The sequence below is a fragment of the Symphalangus syndactylus genome, chromosome 12 (genome assembly GCF_028878055.3).
Source record: "Symphalangus syndactylus isolate Jambi chromosome 12, NHGRI_mSymSyn1-v2.1_pri, whole genome shotgun sequence".
In the NCBI taxonomy this organism is placed as follows: Eukaryota; Metazoa; Chordata; class Mammalia; order Primates; family Hylobatidae; genus Symphalangus; species Symphalangus syndactylus.
The window spans coordinates 29,850,278-29,871,785 of NC_072441.2; the positions used below are offsets into that span (position 1 = coordinate 29,850,278).

Here is a 21,508-nt window from a genome sequence, read left to right on the forward strand (position 1 = left end):
CAGTGTGGTTTCCTACCCCAGTCCACGTCCTCCAGATCTGTGTCCTGCAAAGGAAGAGACAAGGCCCCGCTATAACGCAGGAAGGAACAAGAACTGCCTCCTCAGCCCACGTGCTTACAGCAACTTAATTGAAAAGCTCAAGGCAGTCTGAGTCAGTCTAGAGGAGACCTCCCTTCCCTAGTCTCTACCAGGCTCTGGCCCTTCTTTGGGACCATGCTCGGTCCCACTGCCATGATGTGCTAGAATCTGCTGTAAGTAAGAACAAGGTGCCAGAATGAGGCCCAGTAACCAGGAAAGGGTTGCTACAGCCCCAGCTGTGTGAGATTGTACCACGACGAGTCTTGGTGTGAGCCTGTGATGGAGAGCATGAGGGCAGGCCTGGGCTCTCCTTCTATGATGATTACAACACGTGACCTCAGGGGACCTCTGCTCTCTCCTCCCACTCACACACCCAGATCCCCTGGCCTGTGCTTCCTGGAAGAGGTAGAAGAGGCATCTTGAAGTCAGTGACAATGGAGAATGAAGGTGCCATTGAAGAAGCAAAGCAGCACCTCTTTGCTTGTGTTCAATCCCTCCACACAAGTGGAATCAAGGGAGAATGTGCAGAGCCAGGACGGGCTGCTCTGAGCTTGGGAGGCACAGCATCCTCCTAGATATCTCTGCAGAACAAACTTTCAAAAGATAGGAACTTAATCACATGGTCCCCGGGGCTTTCTCTATAGTATACCAGCACTAGGGAGAAGCAAAATCATCTTTGCAGAGAGCTGATGGAAGAAAGGCAGGAGTATGAATGAGCATCCATTAAGGCTCTCTCTCAAGCCTAAGGAATTAAGATATTCGTGGGTATGAGACAGGTGCAGAGAGGGAGAGAGCCTGGCACGAACACCAAGAAAAGACCTGTGACTGCTGGTTACATAGTGCTCTTCTTCCTTGCTTGAGGCCATCAGCATGTGCCTGCCTCTCGGCAGGCTAACCTGGGACCCATGAGGGGGCAGGGAGAAGACTGGTTTTCAGTTCCTGCATGATCAATTTGTAGGGTGTATAGGTCCTCCTAAAGATCCAGGAGGAGGACTCTGGGATCCTCTACCGCTGCCTTGGTTTTGCCAAGGAAAGTCACAGCCTGTCTGCCATCAGTCAGCCGGTGATCATAGGTCAGTGCCACGTACATCATGGGCTGCACCTCTACCTTGCCTCCTATAGCCACTGGCCTGTCAAAGATGCCATGCATCCCCAGGATGGCAGACTGAGGGGGGTTGATAATGGGTGTTCCAAAGAGCAAGCCAAAAATGCCTCCATTGCTAATGGTGAAGGTACCGCCATCCATATCTTCGATGGCAAGTTCATTCTTTTGGGCCTTTTCTCCCAGTTCAGTGATGGTCTGTTCAATATCTACGTGATTCATAGCTTCCAAATTCCTGATGACTGGAACCACCAGACCCTATGGGGTGGCCACTGCAACACTGATGTCAATATAATCCCTATATACCACCTCTTTGGTTATATCGTCAATCACTGCATTTACAACAGGCTGTTCCTGCAAGGCAAAGGCTAAGGCCTTCACAAATGCCGACATGAAGCCTAGTTTGAGGTTATGTTTCTTCAAAAAAGCCTCTTTGTGCTGAGCCCTCATCTCCTGGATGTTACTCATGTCAATCTCATTAAAAGTTGTCAGCTATGCACATGTATTCTGGGCCTTCTTCAGACGCTGAGCAATGCACTGCCACATCCTGTTCATTTTCTCCCGATGTTCTGAATGCAGACCTTTGCCAGCTCCTGGCTCAGCTAGTGGTGGGACAACAGTGGGTTTTACTGCAGACACAGATTTGCTAGAAGGAGGTTGTGAGGGTGTGGGCACTGGTGGCATCTGAGTGGGTATGGGTGCTGCAGGGGGAGGAACTACCGCTGCTATAGGTTCTGCTCTTGGGGCTGCAGCAGCAGGAGCTTCAGCTGGCTTCGCCTTAGCAGGAGCAGCACCAGTTTTCCTGAGTGTGAAAAGCAGAGTGCCTCCTTTGACTTTTCCCCCATCAGGTACCAAAAGAGCTTCAGTCACGCCATTTGCTGATGATGGAACCTGCACCAATGTCTTGTCAGTTTCAATCTCACAAACCACTTCATCTTCTGCAACTGTGTCTCCAACAGCTTTCTCCCACCCGACATCTCCCTCTGTGACAGATTCTGCAAACGCTGGGGTTTTGACTGTAACCAAGTCATCCTTGCATACAGCTGTAGTTCTGAAGAAGCGAACACTGAAGACACTGTTAATGACAACCTTCCTGCTGTTAGGGTAACCTGGTCCCTGGCATAAGGAGACCCCAGGCAGGGAACATCTCCCTAGAGGGCAGTTCCCCTTCTGGAAGGCGGAGAGCGAGCGTCTGAACGCCCGGGACACACAGCGGGACCGGGACAGCATCACGGCGGCCGGGTCTCCGTTTTATATTATTCCTTTTCACAGGCAGCTCTATTTGCTCTCGTTTTCAAGATAGCATGCCCCTTAAAGATAAAATTAGTTTTGGGAAAGAAAAAGTGCCAGTTGCAACAGGCACAGACTGTCTTGTAATAATAATACTATACCAGGAATTTTTACTTACAACTCATATTACTAAAAAAAAGTTAAATGGCTTACTATAGTCCCTCCTTACCCTTGCAGGATACATCCCAGGACCCCTAGTGGATGCCTGAAACCTCAGAAGTACCAAACCCCGTATATACTATGTTTTTTTCCTATACATATATACTTATTATAAAGTTTAATTTATAAAGTAGGCCCAGCAAGAGATTAACAACAACTACTAATAAAATAGAACTATAGCAATGTATTGTAATAAGTTATGTAAATGTAGGCCAGGCATGGTGGCTTATACCTGTAATCCCAGCACTTTAGAAGGCCCACGTGGGAAGATCCCTTGAGTCCAGGAGTTTGAGACCAGCCTGGGAAAGGTAGTGAGACTTCATCCCTACAAAAAATAAACAAAAAATTGGCTAGGGATGGTGGCACATGCCCATAGTACCAGTGACTCAGAAGAGGTGGAAGGATCGCTTGAGCTGGGGAAGTCGAGACTGCAGTGAGCCAAGATCGTGCCACTGTACTCCAGCCTGGGCAACAGAGTGAGATCTTGTCAAAAAAAAATAAATAAATATGTTATGTAAATGTCCTCTTTGTCTTTCAAAATATATATACTGTACTGCAGGTAACTGAAACCACAGAAAGTGAAACCCCATGGAATGGGGGAGGGCCTACTGTGTTATTAAGACATAGACCTCAAATACTAGCTCTTCCATATACTAGGTACGTGACTAGGCAAGTTTTTAAACCTGATTATTTATTTCCTCATTTGTAAAATGTAGGTAATAATAATTGGGATTGTTAAGAGAATTAACTGAGAGAGCAATCACCATGTGTTATTTGCTGATGTTACCACCATTATTGGGTATGTGTATCTCTTAGGTATTTTTTATTGGCACGTTCTGATCCAGATCCTAAAGCTCCTGTTAATAAAGCCTTTACTGGATTCATTGTGGAAGCAGATACCCCAGGAGTTCAGATTGGGAGAAAGGTAAAGTATTTATCAATGATTAGGGCCCCAAATATTATTTTAATTATAAATTGCAAAATTACTTAACTTTCTTTTAATGAAAACATTTGTTTTTATTAAGTTGGAGTAAAAATAAAGCTGTGTTTTGATGATATTAGATCAAATAGTCTATGTACTACTGAAGATTTTGTGAACAGTCATTTCAAGTCATTTTGAAAGACCAGTAGAAGGCTAATAACAGCTGTGAGGAATAATGAAGTAAAATCAAGCTATCATTTATATTACCTGACCAATAATAAGAATTTTGGTTATTTCAAAGGACTTTCCCACTCTTTTCCCCATTGGATCCTCACAGCAACCTTTTGGTAGGGTAAGTGGCATTATGCCCATTTTACAGATAAAAACAATGTGGCATAATTGAGATTTTACTAGGTCATACAACACTAAGAAAAAAGTCTATGCCTGAAAAGAGTGTAGAAAATAGCAAATAACCTTGAATGTGGAAAGGCAAGAAAATCTTACTTAAATAAGAAAAGGTAATTTAACATATTTGAAAAGGTTTGTATTCTGAATATGTGGAGATAAATTTGGCATTTAAAGTAGACTAAAGAGTTTAAAATTTTATAAATCAGAATTTAAAATTATAAATTTTATAAAGAAGAGAAGAAATGAAGTCAATAAAGTAATTTTTTTTTTTTTTTTTTTTTGAGACAGTGTCTCGCTCTGTTGCCCAGGGTGGAGTACAGTGGCAGGATCTCAGCTCACTACAACCTCTGCCTCCTGGGCTCAAACAATCATCCCACCTCAGCCTGCTGAGTGGCTAGGATTATTGGCATGCACCACCACACCTGGCTAATTTTTGTATTTTTTGTAGAGACAGGGTTGTGCTGTGTTGCCCAGGCTGGTCTCAGACTCCTGGGCTCAAGCGATCCTCCCACCTTGGCCCCCTAAAGTGCTGGGATTATAGGCATGAGCCACTGCGCCCAACCAAGGTCCCAAAGTTAGAGGCAGAGTTGAAATCAATATGGAGGTATCCTAGGACCTTACCCAGTGTAGTTTCTGATACTGTAGTATTGTGCTATATTTTCAATCAGATATTAAAGGTAGACTGCACTTGACAAAACAGATGATACTGTTGTATATAACAAAATATAAGAACTAAAAATTGTTGTGCTTTTCCCAAGAAATTGTTTTTTATTTGTGTAACAGATCATGTTTCTGTCTTAGGAATAGTTGCTAGCAAACTTGGCCAAATGTATGGCCCATCTTTAGAAAGTATAAAGGACCGAACAGCTTATACTTTTTTTAGTAGTAAACTCACTCCTGATTTTATCTTGCTATTTCTAGTTTTTTTTCTTTTGCCTAATTTCCTCACTTAAAAAAATCTCTACTTCAATAAATATTTATGTAGTGCATACTATATACAGTATTCTAGCTATTAGGGATACAGTATGTATCAAAATAGACAAAAATCCCTGGCCTTAGGTAAATTACTTTCTGATGAGGGATATAGATAATTACATTGTGTATATTCAAGCCTCCTTAAATCTTCACTGAAACAAATAGATATTTACAAATTTGTGAAATTTGATGTTTTCAGGCCGGGTTTGGTGGTTCATGACTGTAATCGTAGCACTTTGGGAGGTTGAGGTGGGAGAACTACTTGAACTCAGGAGTTCAGGACCAGCCTGGGCAACATATTGAGACTTTACCTCTACAAAAAAATTTTAAAATTAGCCAGTTGCAGTGACACACACCTGTAGTCCCAGCTACTTGGAAGGCTGAAGTGGGAGGATCACCTAAGCCCAGGAAGTCAAGGCTGCAGTGAGCCATGCTTGTGTTGCTGTACTGCAGCCTGGATGACAGAGTGAGACCTAATGTTTTCAAATGTTTTGTGTTTTAGAAACTATATGGTATGAGGTGAGCCCAGGAAGCATTTCGGTTTTAAATGTTGTGGGGTTTGGGATGAATCTGGTAAGATGTTTTCTCATTATATCTGCATGGTGGTCCAAGATTCTAGTTTATTAACTTTTAAAGGCAAAATAAGGGGATGTTGGCTTCCTTCTAGGTCAAACTATTGTTATCATTTCTTCAAACTCAGAAGCAGACTATTAAAACCAGCAAATTAAAGGATTAGTTTATAGCTCTTTGCTTCCATTGCTCCTGTTTCTCTTTCTGCTTATTAAAAATGAGATCAAGTTTTTTTCCTTATTAAGAGTTGTCTGCAACTTCCTCTCATGATTCAGCATAACACTAATAGTTATATACAAAGAGAAAGAGAAATAAAAAGTAAAGCAAATGTATCAAAATGTTAACAATTGGTGAATCTGTTATAGATGAAGGGCATATAAGTACTTATATACCTATTACAACTCCTCCATTGGTTTGAAAATTTTTAAAACAAACAGTTGAGGGAATGTAGCTAGTTTAGTAGTTTCTTATAAAGTCAAACATACACTTATCACATAACCAGTGCTCTTAGATAAATACCCAAGAGAAATGAAAATAAAGACCTATATACAAATGTTTATTGCAATTTTATTAATGATTCCTAAAAAGGAGGGGAGTATCTGTCAACTAGTGAAAAGATAATGGATATATGGTACATCCATAGAGTGGGATACTACTTAGCAGTAAAACAAATGAATTATTGATCATGTAGCAACATGGATGAATCTCAGAAGCACTATACTAAGTGAAAAGTCAGACACAGAAAGCAGACTTTATTATTTCACTTAAATGACGTTCTGGAAAAGGAAAAACTACGTGGAGAGAAATCACACAGTGGTTGCCAGGGGATAGGTGTAGAATAAGGAAATTGACTATAAAGGGAGAACAAAGTAACTTTTTGGGGTTCTAAAATACTCTGTATCTTGAGCATGGTGGGGGTTACACACATATACATTTGTCAGAGCTATTAGAAATGTATACATAAAAATGGTGACTTTTCTACATGTAAATTATACCTCAGTAAACCTAATTTTAACAAAGAGTCAAAGGAAAACAAAATCAATTTTTATTCAGTAGATTATTTTACTAGCTCTATTAAGATTAAAGGTCTCAGATTGTGTTTACTAACTGTTTTTTCTGACATGGTAAAATAGATAGCTTTCAAACATATAATGAGATTTGTCTGTTGATAAGATGTACTTGTAGACCTTTAGACTAGTGTTGGTTTCAAAATTCGTGAAACATTGTTTTAGATTATGGTTGACAAATTTTTTTGTCAAGATCCAAATTATAAATATTTCAGGCTTTGCAGGCCATATCTCTGTCACAACTACTCAGTTCTGCTATTGTATCAAGAAAGTAACTGTAGATGATATATGAACAAATAGGCGTGACTGTATTCCAGTCAGGCTTTCTTTGCAAAACAGGCATTGCAGACTACAGTTTGTTGATCCCTGTTTTAGGTAATTGCAGAAAGTCATGAAACAGTGATTAAAGCAAAAATTGATGCTGGCTCAAAAAAAAATTCCTTAAAATATATCAATTTTATTATTAGGAATTAAACATGGGCCAGCGATGTTCAGATACTAGAGGAATTGTCTTCGAAGATGTGAAAGTGCCTAAAGAAAATGTTTTAATTGGTGACGGAGCTGGTTTCAAAATTGCAATGGGAGCTTTTGATAAAACCAGACCTGTAGTAAGTAATATGGGTTAATAATCTTTATGGGATCTCTTATTTATTACATTAAATAAGTAGTTTTACTTTAAAATTGTATGTTTAGTGTGTTTCTCTTTTTAATATCTGCTTATTTTATTAAGGATATAGGAGAAATACTGTTACTTTTCTTTTTTTTTTTTTTTTTGAGACAGAATCTCGCTCTGTCATCAGGCTGGAGTGCAGTGGTGCAATCTCAGCTCATTGCAACCTTCACGTCCTGGGTTCAAGAGATTCTCCTGCCTTAGCCTCATGAGTAGCTGGGACTACAGGCACACACCACTCTGCCCAGCTAATTTTTGTATTTTTAGTAGAGATGGGGTTTCATCATGTTGGCCAGGATGGTCTCGATCTCTTGACCTCGTGATCTGCCTACGTCGGCCTCCCAAAGTGCTGGGATTACAGGCGTGAGCCACCACGCCTGACCATATTGTTACTTTTCTTAATTTTTTAAATAATTCTTCAACTTTTCTTACTATCCATTATAGAAATTATTTTAGCAACTGCAAAATTACTGTAGTTGGTGCTAGATTTAGAGAGGCAGTCCACCCTCAATATGATCATCCTGTTAATATGTACTCATTTTCTGTCTTTACTCATTAAGGATATTTCCCCTAGTAAGGTTTCTCTGGTTAAACAAAAGCAATGACTTTTTTCTAGAGTATGATATTATGCCTAACAAATGCGTCTTACTACCTTTAATTAACAAATAATATAAACTTACGTGCCTATTCCCCTCTCCCCACCAGTTTCTTGTTGCTGTACATCACCTTCTCTTTGTACACTCCCTAACATAGACACTTAGGCAGATATTTTGTGTTTTAAAGATAACATGAACTTTTGCTTTATAATATGTTAAAATACTAGGTAGCTGCTGGTGCTGTTGGATTAGCACAAAGAGCTTTGGATGAAGCTACCAAGTATGCCCTGGAAAGGAAAACTTTTGGAAAGCTACTTGTAGAGGTAATTTTAATACTGCTTGCTTTGTTCAAATGTAAAGACACTCATTTTCATTTAATATTTAGAAATGATTTTTAAACCACAAACTAATCAATTTCTACTTTGATAGCAAGAAGATAATGTGGTTTTATCAAGATGAGTTTCGAAGACATTTCTTTTTAGAGTGTGCCACTAACTATTGGTTACTTCTGAACCTGACACCGTGCTATGCGTTTTTTTTTTGTTTTTTTTTTTTTTGTTTTAGATGGAGTCTCACTCTGTTGCTCAGGCTGGAGTGCAGTGGCACAATCTCAGTTCACCACAGCCTCCGCCTCCCGAGTTCAAGCAATTCTCCTACCTCAGCCTCCCAAGTAGTGGGAACTATAGGTGTGCACCGCTTTGCCTGGCTAATTTTTGTATTTTTAGAACAGATGGGGTTTCACTATGTTGGCTGGGCTGGTCTCGATCCGCCTGCCTCAGCCTCCCAAAGTACTGGGATTATAGGCATGAGCCACCGGGCCCGGCCTTGTGCTATGCATTTTAAATATATTTTCTAGCCGGGCGCGGTGGCTCACGCCTGTAGTCCCAGCACTTTGGGAGGCTGAGGCAGGCGGATCACGAGGTCAGGAGATCGAGACCATCCTGGCTAACACGGTGAAACCCCATCTCTTCTAAAAATACAAAAATTATCCGGGCATGGTGGTGGGCGCCTGTAGTCCCAGCTACTTGGGAGGCTGAGACAGGAGAATGGCGTGAACCCAGGAGGCAGAGCTTGCAGTGAGCCGAGATCACGCCACTGCACTCCAGCCTGGGCGACAGAGTGAGACTCCGTCTCAAAAAAGAAATATATATATATATATTTTTCTAATTCTCTCAGTAAAACCTCTTTTGGGTAGTGTTACCTCTTTTAAGGATCAAGAAACTGAAGCTCAGAGGTATTAAATGATTTGTCCAAGGCCACACAATTTATAAGTCACAGATCCAGGATCCTATTTTATGCTTTTTTTTTTTTTTGGGTGGGAGACGAAGTCTTGCTGTGTCGTCCAGGTTGAAGTACAGTGGCATGATCTGGGCTCACTGAAACCCCCACCTCCTGTGTTCAAGTGATTCTCCTGCCTCAGCCTCCCGAGTTACTGGGACTACAGGCACACACCACCACACCCAGCAGATTTTGGTATTTTTAGTAGAGATAGGATTCCTTTATGTTGGCTGGGCTGGTGTTGAACTCCTGGCCTCAAGTGATCTGCCTGCCTTGGCCTCCCAAAGTGCTAGGATTACAGGCCTGAACCACTGCGCCTGACCTATGTTATACTCTGAATTCTTGTTACTTCCCATGTCCTCTCAGGATATTTTAGTACTATAAAGAGTCGTGTCTTACATGAATTTCCAGGGTAATTCTTAACTTACCCCTTCAAATATTGATGCTCCCCCATTATCTGTATTCTCTCCTACAACTCACTATGAGTTGTATAGTGAATCTCCTATTTCTTTCTCTTTTTTTTTTTTTGAGACAGGGTCTTGGTTGCCCAAATGTGAGTGCAGTGGTGCAGTCATGGCTCATTGCAGCCTCTCCAGATCAAGCAATCCTCCCACCTCAGCCTCCTAAATAACTGGAACTATAGGGGCACACCACCATACCTGCCTAATTTTTTTATTTTTGTAGAGATAGGGTCTCACTATGTTGCCCAGGCTGGTCTCAAACACCTGAGCTCAAGCAATCTTTCCACCTCAGCCCCCCAGGAGCCTCCTATTCCTATCTCCATTTGTCAGTGGTTCTCAAACTATCTGTGGTGAAAGACCAGTTTGTTTTAATTTCTAGTTAATGTGGACCATTATTTTTGTAAAATATAAGAATGTCACAACAATGTTAAATTGCTGTAAAAGTCTCTAAATGCTTATTCTCATCTTCTGTACTATCAACCAGTAACAGTTTGTGAATCAGCACTGTGGACAAACTTGGATTAGCACTGCCCTGTGTCCCTTAACCTTAGTTTCATAATTTATCTTTCTGCACTGTATTCTAGATAATTTTTTCAGATCTGCTTTCTAGTTCTCTTATCTTGTGCCTAATCTTTTTTTTTTTTTTTTTTTTTGAGACGGAGTCTTGCTCTGTCGCCCAGGCTGGAGTGCAGTGGTGTGGATCTCGGCTCACTGCAAGCTCCGCCTCCTGGGTTCACGCCATTCTCCTGCCTCAGCCTCTCCGAGTAGCTGGGACTACCACGCCCGGCTAATTTTTTTGTATTTTTAGTAGAGACGGGGTTTCACCATGGTCTTGATCTCCTGACCTCGTGATCTGCCCGCCTTGGCCTCCCAAAGTGCTGGGATTACAAGCGTGAGCCACTGCGCCTGGCCGTGCCTAATCTATTTTATCTATCTGTTGATTTATTAATGACTACTTTTCATTTCCAGAAGTTATATTTGGTTTTTTCCATTATACCTTCTTTTCAACATCATACCGCCTTTTCCTTTTTTTGTCATTAATCGTGTAAACCTTCTTCATTTATAATCAATTTCAGATTTTTTTGTTATCTTCAATTCTTAGGGTGCTAATCTTTCAAGGTGTATTGTGTCTCCTAACTCTTTTATGGTCAATTATTTTGCTTTTATTTTTTATTTGTAAACAACTTACCTGCAGGAGGTACTGTATTTCTCAGAGCATTATGGAAGCATTTTAGAAATTGGCTTTTGTACTTTTTTGGCACTTTTATTAGGTACGTCAGAGATTTTGCCATTCTAAGAGCTGTTATTTTACATTAATTTCTTGACTTGGGGAATCCTGTATCACAGGGCTCGTACATTGATCTCACACATTAAGAAACTCCCTACATTCCAGTCTGGGCAACAGTGTGAGACCCTGTCTCAAAACAACAACAAAAGTCCTTTTTTTCTTGTTCTTTTTTTAACCCTCCTGGGCAAGAGATCAGCTTCTTTGTGGCCCTCCTATCCTGATGAGCCCAGACTTTTAATTGCCCCTTTGGAAAGCAAAGCTTTTACATGCTGGGAGTCTCAGTTTTAGCCCCTTAGATTGTTCATGCTCACATAGAAATCTCTTGTTCTTATGTGTTTCTTAAAACTCTGGTTCCTATCCTGCTGAGCCCAAATCTGAGTCTGATTTTTTTTTTCCTCCATGTTATCTCTTCTCCTCAGGATTTAAATTCCTTTTTTGAGGCACTTAGAGATTTCTGTTTCTTTCCTATGAGCTTTTTTTTTTCTTAACCAAGTATTTCTTTGTTAACTCCTTCATGTTGCCAGAGCTACATATGTACATTTTACTAAATGTTAGTTTATCTTATTCATAAATAAATTTCAACCTAATGCTTTTCAGTGAAGATCTGTCATCGTCTTTCAGGTCCTCCTTACCCAAGTATCTGATGGTAACTGTATTTTTGGCTTTCAACTCAATATAGAAACTTCTCCTTTTATGTTCTCTTTCTTATAAATTCTAAAGATTTTTTTCTTATTAAATATTGAAAAGTCTTAGTTTTTCTTTACTGCTTAACTCAAAATACAGTCTTTTATCATTTGATTTCTACTGAAGATTTGCTTCTCTTCTAAGCACTCTGCAAAATGCTGATAGCTTCTTTTTTTTGGAGACAGGGTCTCACTCTACTACTGCCCAGGCTGGAGTGCAGTGGTGTGATCTCAGTTCGCTGCAACCTCTGCCTCCTGGCTTAAGCGATCCTCCTACCTTAGCCTCCTGAGTAGCTGGGACTATAGGTGTGAGCCACCATGCTCAGCTGTTTTTTTTTTGTAGAAATGGAGTTTTGCCATGTTACCTAGGCTGGTCTTGAACTCCTGAGCTTGAGTAATCCACCCATCTTGGTCTCCCAAAGTGCTGGGATTACAGGCATGAGTGACTGCGCCTGGCCTAGTTTTGCATTTTTAATTAATAGGTACAGTGATATGACACCATAATTCCTTGTCATTCCTTTGCTAGTTGTCTCCCAACCCATTGGTGTGCCCTTTGAAACTTCAGTTTTTGTTTTTTTTTTTTTTTTTTTTTTTGAGATGGAGTCTTACTCCGTTGCCCAGGCTGGAGTGCAGTGGTGCGATCTCTGCTCCCTGCAACCTCTGCCTCCGGGGTTCAAGTGATTCTCCTGCCTCAGCCTCCCCAGTAGCGGGGGTTACAGGCACCCGCCACCATACCCGGCTAATTTTCTTTTGTACTTTTAGTAGAGATGGGGTTTCACCATCTTGGCCAGGCTGGTCTTAAACTCCTGACCTTGTGATCCACCCACCTCGGCCTCCCAGTGTTGGGATTAAGGCGTGAGCCACCACGTCCAGCCACTTCGGTCTTTTCAGTCTGTGTACTCTATGTATAGCATTATGAATAAAAAGGGTCAGGTTATTCTTGGAATCCACAATTAAATAATTGTTTAGCCATTTCATGTGTGGTATTAGAAAATATACAGTGATCTGCCTGAGGGTTCCAAGATGGCTGAATAGAAACAACTCCAGTCTACAGGTCCCAGCGTGAGTGACGCAGAAGACAGGTGATTTCTGCATTTCCAGCTGAGGTACCGGGTTCATCTCACTGGGGTTTGTCATACAGTGGGTGCAGCCCACAGAGCATGAGCCGAAGCAGGGCGGGTCATCACCTCATCCAGGAAGCACAAGGGGTCGGGGAATTCCCTTTCCTAGCTAAGGGAAACTGTGACAGACGGTACCTGGAAAACTGGGACACTCCCACCTTAATACTGCGCTTTTCCAACAGTCTTAGCAAAGGACACACCAGGAGATTATATCCTGCGCCTGGCTTGGAGGGTCCCACGCCCACGGAACCTCGCTCACTGCTAGCACAGCAGTCTGAGATCAAACTACAAGGTCACAGCAAGGCTGAGGGAGGGGCATCCGCCATTGCTGATGCTTGAGTAGGTAAACAAAGTGGCTGGGAAGCTCGAACTGGGTGGAGCCCACCGCAGCTCAAGGAGGCCTGCCTGTTGCTATAGACTCCCCTCTGGGGGCAGGGCATAGCTGAACAAAAGGCAGCAGAAACTTCTGCAGACTTAAACCTCCCTGTCTGACAGCTTTGAAGAGAGTAGTGATCCTCCGAGCATGGAGTTTGAGATCTGAGAACAGACAGACTGCCTCCTCAAGTGGGTCCCTGACCCCCAAGTAGCCTAACTGGGAGAGACCTCCCAGTAGGGGCCGATTGACACCTCATATGGCTGGGTGCCCCTCTGAGACGAAGCTTCCAGAGGAACAATCAGGCAGCAACATTTGCCGTTCTGCAATATTTGCAGTCCTGCAGCCTCCGCTGGTGATACCCAGGCAAACAGGGTCTGGAGTGGACCTCCAGCAAACTCCAGCAGACCTGCAGCTGAGGGTCCTGACTGATAGAAGGAAAACTAAAACAGAAAGGACATCCACACCAAAACCCCAACAACGTCACCATCATCAAAGACCAAAGGTAGATAAAACCCACAAAGATGGGGAGAAACCAGAGCAGAAAAGCTGAAAATTCTAAAAATCAGAGCGCCTCTTCTCCTCCAAAGGAACGCAGCTCCTCACCAGCAATGGAAGAAAGCTGGATGGAGAATGACTTTGATGAGTTGAGAGAAGAAGGCTTCAGACGATCAGTAATAACAAACTTCTCCGAGCTAAAGGAGGATACTGGCAAACCGAATGCAGCAGCACATCAGAAAGCTTATCCACCACGATCAAGTCGGCTTTCTCCCTGGGCTGCAAGGCTGGTTCAACATACCTTGAATGAATAAATGTAATCCATCACATACAGAACCAACGACAAAAATACTCATGATTATCTCAATAGATGCAGAAAAGGCCTTCAGCAAAATTCAACAGCTCTTCATGCTAAAAACTCAATAAACTAGGTATTGATGGAATGTATCTCAAAATAATAGCTATTTATGACAAACCCACAGCCAATATCATACAGAATGGGCAAAAACTGGAAGCATTCCCTTTGAAAACTGGTACAAGACAGGGATAACTTCTCTCACCACTCCTATTCAACATAGTGTTGGCAGTTCTGGCCAGGCAATCAGGCAAAAGAAAGAAAGAAAGGGTATTCAGTTAGGAAAAGAGGAAGTCAAATTGTCTCTGTTTGCAGATGTCATGATTGTTTACTTAGAAAACCCCATCGTCTCTGCCCAAAATCTCCTTAAGCTGATAAGCAACTTCAGCAAAGTCTCTGGATACAAAATCAATGTGCAAAAATCACAAGCATTCCTATACACCAACACCAGACATACAGAGAGCCAAATCAGAACTCCCATTCACAATTGCTTCAAAGAGAATAAAATACCTAGGAATCCAACTTACAAGGGATGTGAAGGACCTCTTCAAGTAGAACCACAAACCACTGCTCAACAAAATAAAAGAGGACACAAACAAATGGAAGAACATGCCATGCTCATGTGTAGGAAGAATCAATATTGTGAAAACTGCCATACTGCCCAAGATAATTTATAGATTCAATGCCATCCCCTTCAAGCCACCAATGACTTTCTTCACAGAATTGGAAAAAACTACTTTAAAGTTCATATGGAACCAAAAAAGAGCCCGCATTGCCCAGACAATCCTAAGCCAAAAGAACAAAGCTGGAGGCATCATGCTACCTGACTTCAAACTATACTACAGGGCTACAGTAACCAAAACAGCATGCTACTTGTACCAAAACAGATATATAGACCAATGGAACAGAATAGAGCCCTCGGAAATAATACCACACGTCTACAACCATCTGATCTTTGACAAACCTGACAAACACAAGAAATGAGGAAAGGATTCCCTATTTAATAAATGGTGCTGGGAAAACTGGCTAGCCATATGTAGAAAGCTGAAACTGGATCCTTTTCTTACCTTATACAAAAATTAATTCAAGATGGATTAAAGACTTAAATGTTAGACCTAAAACCATAAGAACCCTAGTAGAAAACCTAGGCAGTACCATTCAGGCCATAGGCATGGGCAAGGACTTCATGATTAAAACACCAAAAGCAATGGCAACAAAAGCCAAAATAGACAATTGGGATCTAATTAAACTAAAGAGCTTCTGCACAGCAAAAGAAACTACCATCAGAGTGAACAGGCAACCTACAGAATGGGAGAAACTTTTTACAATCTACCCATCTGACAAAGGGCTAATATCCAGAATCTACAAAGAACTCAAAGAAATGTACCAGAAAAAATCAACCCTATCAAAAAGTGGGCAAAGGATATGAACAGACACTTCTCAGAAGAAGACATTTATGCATCCAACAGACACATGAAAAAATGCTCATCATCACTGGACATCAGAGAAATGCAAATCAAAACCACAATGAGATACCATCTCATATCATTTAGAATGGCAGTCATTAAAAAGTCAGGAAACAACAGGTGCTGGAGAGGATGTGGAGAAATAGGAATACTTTTACACTGTTGGTGGGACTGTAAACTAGTTCAACCATTGTGGAAGACAGTGTGGCAATTCCTCAGGGATCTAGAACTAGAAATACCATTTGACCCAGCCATCCCATTACTGGGTATATACCCAAAGGATTATAAATCATGCTGCTATAAAGACTTCTAAGACCAAAGATGTAGGAGGATTTCCCACACACACCAAGCAACAGACACTAGCTGGGTATCCTCCAACTTAGTTCTGACACTACCTACCCAGAGATAGCATCAGTTACCACAGGCTTAGTCTCACAAGACTGCCCCTTCTTTTCCCCTAGTTGCAAGTGCTGGCCTCCAGAACTTCTGGCTGACTGGCTTCAAGTTGGGGTTCCCATGACCTCATCTGTGAATTCCAGTAGTTTGCTAAAGCAGCTCACAGAACTCAGGGAAACACATTTACCAGTTTATTAGGAAGGATATCTAATTTTTTTACTTTTTTTTAATTATTATTTTTTTCATACAGAATCTCACTCTTGTTGCCCAGGCTGGAGTGCAATGGCATAATCTCGGCTCACTGCAGCCTCTGCCTCCTGGGTTCAATTGATTCTTCTGCCTCAGCCTCCCAAGTAGCTGGGATTATAGGCACCTGCCACCATGCCTGGCCTTTTTTTTTTTTTCTTTTTTTTTTTAGTAGAGACGGTTTCACCATGTTGGCCAGGCTGGTCTCAAACTCCTGACCTCAGGTGATCTGCCCACCTTGGCCTCCCAAAGTGCTGGGATTACAGGTGTGAGCCACCACGCCCAGCCAGGAAGGATATTTTAAAGGATACAGATGAAGAGATGTGCAGGGTAAGGTATGAGGAAGATGCATATGGCTTCCATGCCCTCCCTGGGAATCTCACCCTGTAGGAACCTCTGGAAGCTCTCCAAACCCTGTCCTCTTGAGAGGTGAAGCCAGCTGGACTTCCTGGGTCGAGTGGGGACTTGGAGGACTTGTCTGTCTAGCTAGAGGATTGTAAACACACCAATCAGCGCTCTGTAAAAACGCACCAATCAGCGCTCTGTGTCTAGCTAAAGTATTGGAAACACACCAGTCAGCACTCTGTAAAAATGCACCAATCAGTGCTCTGTGTCTAGCTAAAGGATTGTAAATGCACCAATCAGCACTCTGTAAAATGGACCAATCAGCAGGATGTGGGTGGGGACAAATAAGGGAATAAAAGCTGGCCACCCCAGCCTGCAGTGGCAACCCGATTTGGTCCTTTTCCATTCTGTGGAAGCTTTGTTCTTTTGCTCTTCACAATAAATCTTAATGCTGCTTACTCTTTGGGCCCGCACCACCTTTAAGAGCCGTAACACTCACCACGGAGGTCCGCGGCTTCATTCTTGAAGGCAGCAAGACCACGAACCCACTGGAAGGAAGAAACTCCGGACACATCTGAAGGAAGAAACTCCGGACACATCTGAAGGAACAAACTCCAGACACACCATCTTTAAGAGCTGTAACACCACGAAGGTCTGCGGCTTCATTCTTGAAGTCAGCAAGACCAAGAACCCACTGGAAGGAACCAACTCTGGACACACTCTTGGGTGTTCACGGAGGTTTCATTATGTAGGCATAATCAATTAAACCATTGGTCATTGATGACTTAACTTGACTTTTAGCCCCTCTCCCCTCCCTGGAGGTTGTAGGGGTGGGGCTGAAAGTCCCAACCCTCTAATCCTGCCGTCGTCTTTCCAGTGACCAGCACCAGGCTGAACCTATCAGACAAAAGACAGCACTTTGGAGATCCCAAGGAATGCCAGGAAACAGGAACATATTTCCATCCTATAACATATCTTGGCCATATAGCTAACGCATAGAGCACTTATATCCCTTATTGAAAGTATTTGTTTTATGTTTTCTATTTAATTCTGAGCCTCTAGAGTCTAAGAAGCATCTTTTGGTTGTCCTTTCCGCTGTCTTGGTATCTGATACAGTGCCACATTATTTTTCTCTATCTGTAGCAACTAACTTTTTTTTTTTTTGAGACAGAGTTTTGCTTTTGTTGCCCAGGCTGGAGTGCAGTGGTGTGATCCTGGCTCACCACAACCTCCACCTCCCAGGTTTAAGCGATTCTTCTGCCTCAGCCTCCTGAGTAGCTGGTATTACAAGCATGCACCACCATGCCTGGCTAATTTTGTATTTTTAGTAGAGACGGGGTTTCTCCGTGTTGGTCAGGCTGGTCTCAAACTCCCAACCTCAGGTGATCCGTCTGCCTCGGCCTCTCAAAGTGCTGGGATTACAGGTGTAAGCCACTGCGCCCAGCCAGCAAATTTATTTTAGAAAGTCCTAGCAGAGGCTGGGCATGGTGAATCACACCTGTAATCCTAGCATTTTGGGAGGCCAAGGCAGGTGGATCCCTTGAGCCCAGGAGTTTGAGAACAGCCTGGGAACATGGGGAGGGACCTCATCTCTATTTAAAAAAAAAAAAGAAAAGAAAAAAAAGAGGCCGGGTGCGGTGGCTCACGCCTGTAATCCTAGCACTTTGGGAGGCTGAGGCAGGTGGATTACCTGTGATCAGGAGTTTGAGACCAGCCTGGCCAAGATGGTGAAACCCTGTCTCTACTAAAAATACAAAAAAAAACAAAAACAAAAACCTGGCGTGGTGGCACACGCCCTGCTACTCGGGAGGCTGAGGCAGGAAAATCGCTTGAACCTGGGGAGTGGAGGTTGCAGTGAGCCGATATCGCACCACTTCACTCCAGCCTGGGCAAGAGTGAAATTTCGTCTCAGAAAAAAAAAAAGAAAAGTCCCAGCTACTTTGGGGGCTGAGGCGGGAGGGTCATTGAGGCTGCAGTGATCTGAGATCATGCCATTGCATTCCAGCCTGGAAAACAAAGTGAGACCCTGTCTCAAAAAAAAAAATTAGGCAAACTGAAATTGAAGGACATTTTACATAAAATAACCAATCAACATTCTTCAGAAGTGCAAAGACATGAAAGATAAGGAAGGATTGAGGAATTGTAATAGCCTGGGAAAGAAGAAGAAATAACTAAATGTATAATGGTGGAAAAAGAACATTAGTAGAAAACTTGACCAGATTTGAGTAAGGCTTATAGTTTAGTTAATACTATACCAGTATTTAAGAAGAAATAACTAAATTCAATGTGTAATGGTGAAACCGAAAAAGAACATTAGAAAACTTGACCAGATTTGAGTAAGGCTTATAGTTTAGTTGTTAATACTATACCAGTGTTAATGTCCTGTTCTCGATCGTGGCACTATGGTTTGGTAATATGTTAACATTAGAGGAAGCTGGGTGTAACTTCTGTAAACCTAAAATTAGTTAATGAAAAGTTTAAAAAATAAAAAGGTCAGGCACAGTGGCTCACGCCTGTAATCTCAGCACTTTGAGAGGCCTAAGTAGGAGGATTGCTTGAGGCCAGGAGTTGCAGACCAGCCTGGGCAACACAGCAAGACCCCATCACTATAAAAATAAAAAAGCCCCAGGAAAAACTTTTACGTTTTCTCAATAAATATCCTTTAACTTTTTTCTTTTTAATTCTAGCACCAAGCGATATCATTTATGCTGGCTGAAATGGCAATGAAAGTTGAACTAGCTAGAATGAGTTACCAGAGAGCAGCTTGGGAGATTGATTCTGGTCGTCGAAATACCTATTATGCTTCTATTGCAAAGGCATTTGCTGGAGATATTGCAAATCAGTTAGCTACTGATGCTGTGCAGATACTTGGAGGCAATGGATTTAATACAGAATATCCTGTAGAAAAACTAATGAGGGATGCCAAGATCTATCAGGTAAGGTTAAAGATGATTTTTTTGGTTTGCAAGGAGAGAGAATATTCATAAATGACAACGTGGATTTCCGATTATGTAGAAATTTTATGTCCCTAGTAGCAATAAATGACTGTCATATATGGCTGTGAGCCAGTTTTTGGAATTAATTAATAGAAAGAAGAATGTTATTTGTGATTAAGTCTGAAGAGAGAGTAGGCTAAAAAAAATGGTACAGACGTGTATTATGTTTGGATTAGATTTCTTTGAGTTTTAACAGATTAGCTAATTGTAACCCAAACTTTTCTCTCCAAAAAGTATGCATGTCATTTAAAATTAATTATTTTGATTTGAATCTTGCCTGACAACTATTTAATTTATTGTAACTATACTTGGAGTCAGAAACCAACATCAGGAGACAGTGATGTAGATTAATTCCAAATTAAATTGGTAGTCAAAAAAACTTGTGAGGAATTCAGTAAAAGGAAATATAAATGTGCATCTTCTCTACATGTGGCTTAAGTAATTAATTAATAATTACCACATTCTTGCTCCTCAGTATCTCTTCCCTTGCTCCTCCTACACCTAGCAAATTATTTGACTCATCCAGTCATTGGAAATATTGAATTCGAATCAAAATGCTAGAGTGAGAAGGAATGTTAGACATAGTGCGGCCTCTCCATGTAGACATGAAAAAACTGAGGTCCAGAATTTGTGCCTTATCCAAAGTCACAGGTTTATGTGGTGATACTCTTCCTCTCCTAGAGCCTTTATAATTATTGCGATTACTATCATCAACCGTTTAGCTTTTCGCTGCCATCTGAGAAGATGAACTAACGAATGGCTATAGTTAGAAGTTTAGAATGGAAATAAGGTCTGACTCTTGAAATCCTTCCAGCATCTTTTTCTTTAGCAACTCTGTTCCATAGGCAGTGGGAGAAAAAAAAAAAAATTAAGGGTGAGAATAAAAGACTGAAGGAGACAGCTAGCTAAGAACAGTTCAGAAAAGTTGGACACATATTTTGGCTACATTAAACTTTAGTTTTCCCAAACTTTTTGAAATGTAAATATATTTTCTTTTTTTATGTTTTGAAGACTCCTCTCCAAAATTTTGATAAATGGCTTTTTATAATAACTTAAACCAATCTTTAGAGAACTCCATATTTTCAGACTTTCACAAAATCAGGTTTTGGAATCTGTAGAGGCTAGAGACCCTATATATGGTTTGATTCGGTTTTATATTACAACACAGCTTATACTACTGTCTAAAATGTTGAATAAATCGAAGTATTTATGTACTAAAGATATTTAACCTACACTTATATTTTTCTTGCAGATTTATGAAGGTACTTCACAAATTCAAAGACTTATTATAGCCCGTGAACACATTGGCAAGTATAAAAATTAAAAAAATTACTGTAGAAACATTGAATAACTAGAACACAAGCCACTGTTTCAGCTCCAGAAAAGAGAAAGGGCTTTAACGTTTTTTCCAGTGAAAATAAAAATAAATCCTCTTATATTAAATCTAAGCAACTGCTTATTATAGTAGTTTATACTTTTGCTTAACTCTGTTATGTCTCTTAAGCAGGTTTGGTTTTTATTAAAATGATGTGTTTTCTTTAGTACCACTTTACTTGAATTACATTAACCTAGAAAAGTACATATGTTATTTTGATCTCTTAAGATTAATGTAGCAGAAATTTCTTGGAATTTTATTTTTGTAATGACAGAAAAGTGGGCTTAGAAAGTATTCAAGATGTTACAAAATTTACATTTAGAAAATATTGTAGTATTTGAATACTATCAACTTGACAGTGACTTTGTAGACTTAATGGTATTATTAAAGTTCTTTTTACTGCAGTTTGGAAAGCATTTATGAAACTTTCTGTTTGGCACAGAAACAGTCAAAATTTTGACATTCATATTCTCCTATTTTACAGCTACAAGAACTTTCTTGAAAATCTTGTTTAATTATGAGCCCATATTTCACTTACCTTATTTAAAATAAATCAATAAAGCTTGCCTTAAATTTTTTTATATGACTGTTGGTCTCTAGGTAGCCTTTGGTCTATTGTACACAATCTCATTTCATATGTTTGCATTTTGGCAAATAACTTAATAAAATTGTTCAGTGCTTATTATCATATCTTTCTGTATTTTTTCCAGGAAATTTCATTACTTCGTGTAATGGTGTATATTTCTTGTATTTACTATGATGAAAAAAAGTCGTTTTAATTTTGAATTGA

At 40.9% G+C, this 21,508-nt stretch overlaps 1 protein-coding gene and 1 pseudogene across 4 annotated transcripts in view; one reads left to right on the forward strand and one right to left on the reverse strand.

Annotated features, from left to right (window-relative positions):
* Window positions 1–21,406, forward strand: part of ACADM (acyl-CoA dehydrogenase medium chain) — a 40,030-nt gene extending 18,624 nt beyond the window's left edge. For all 4 annotated transcript variants that reach the window (XM_063624074.1, XM_063624072.1, XM_063624073.1 and 1 more), the window contains 5 exons: window positions 3,446–3,554; window positions 7,039–7,179; window positions 8,065–8,160; window positions 19,035–19,283; window positions 20,596–21,406. In XM_063624074.1, coding sequence (XP_063480144.1) covers window positions 3,446–3,554; window positions 7,039–7,179; window positions 8,065–8,160; window positions 19,035–19,283; window positions 20,596–20,667 — 667 coding nt within the window. In that variant the 3' untranslated portion in view covers window positions 20,668–21,406. The remainder of the gene's footprint in view (window positions 1–3,445; window positions 3,555–7,038; window positions 7,180–8,064; window positions 8,161–19,034; window positions 19,284–20,595) is intronic.
* On the reverse strand, window positions 1,052–2,413 carry LOC134733658 (dihydrolipoyllysine-residue succinyltransferase component of 2-oxoglutarate dehydrogenase complex, mitochondrial-like; annotated as a pseudogene).
* Window positions 21,407–21,508: the final 102 nt, after the last annotated feature.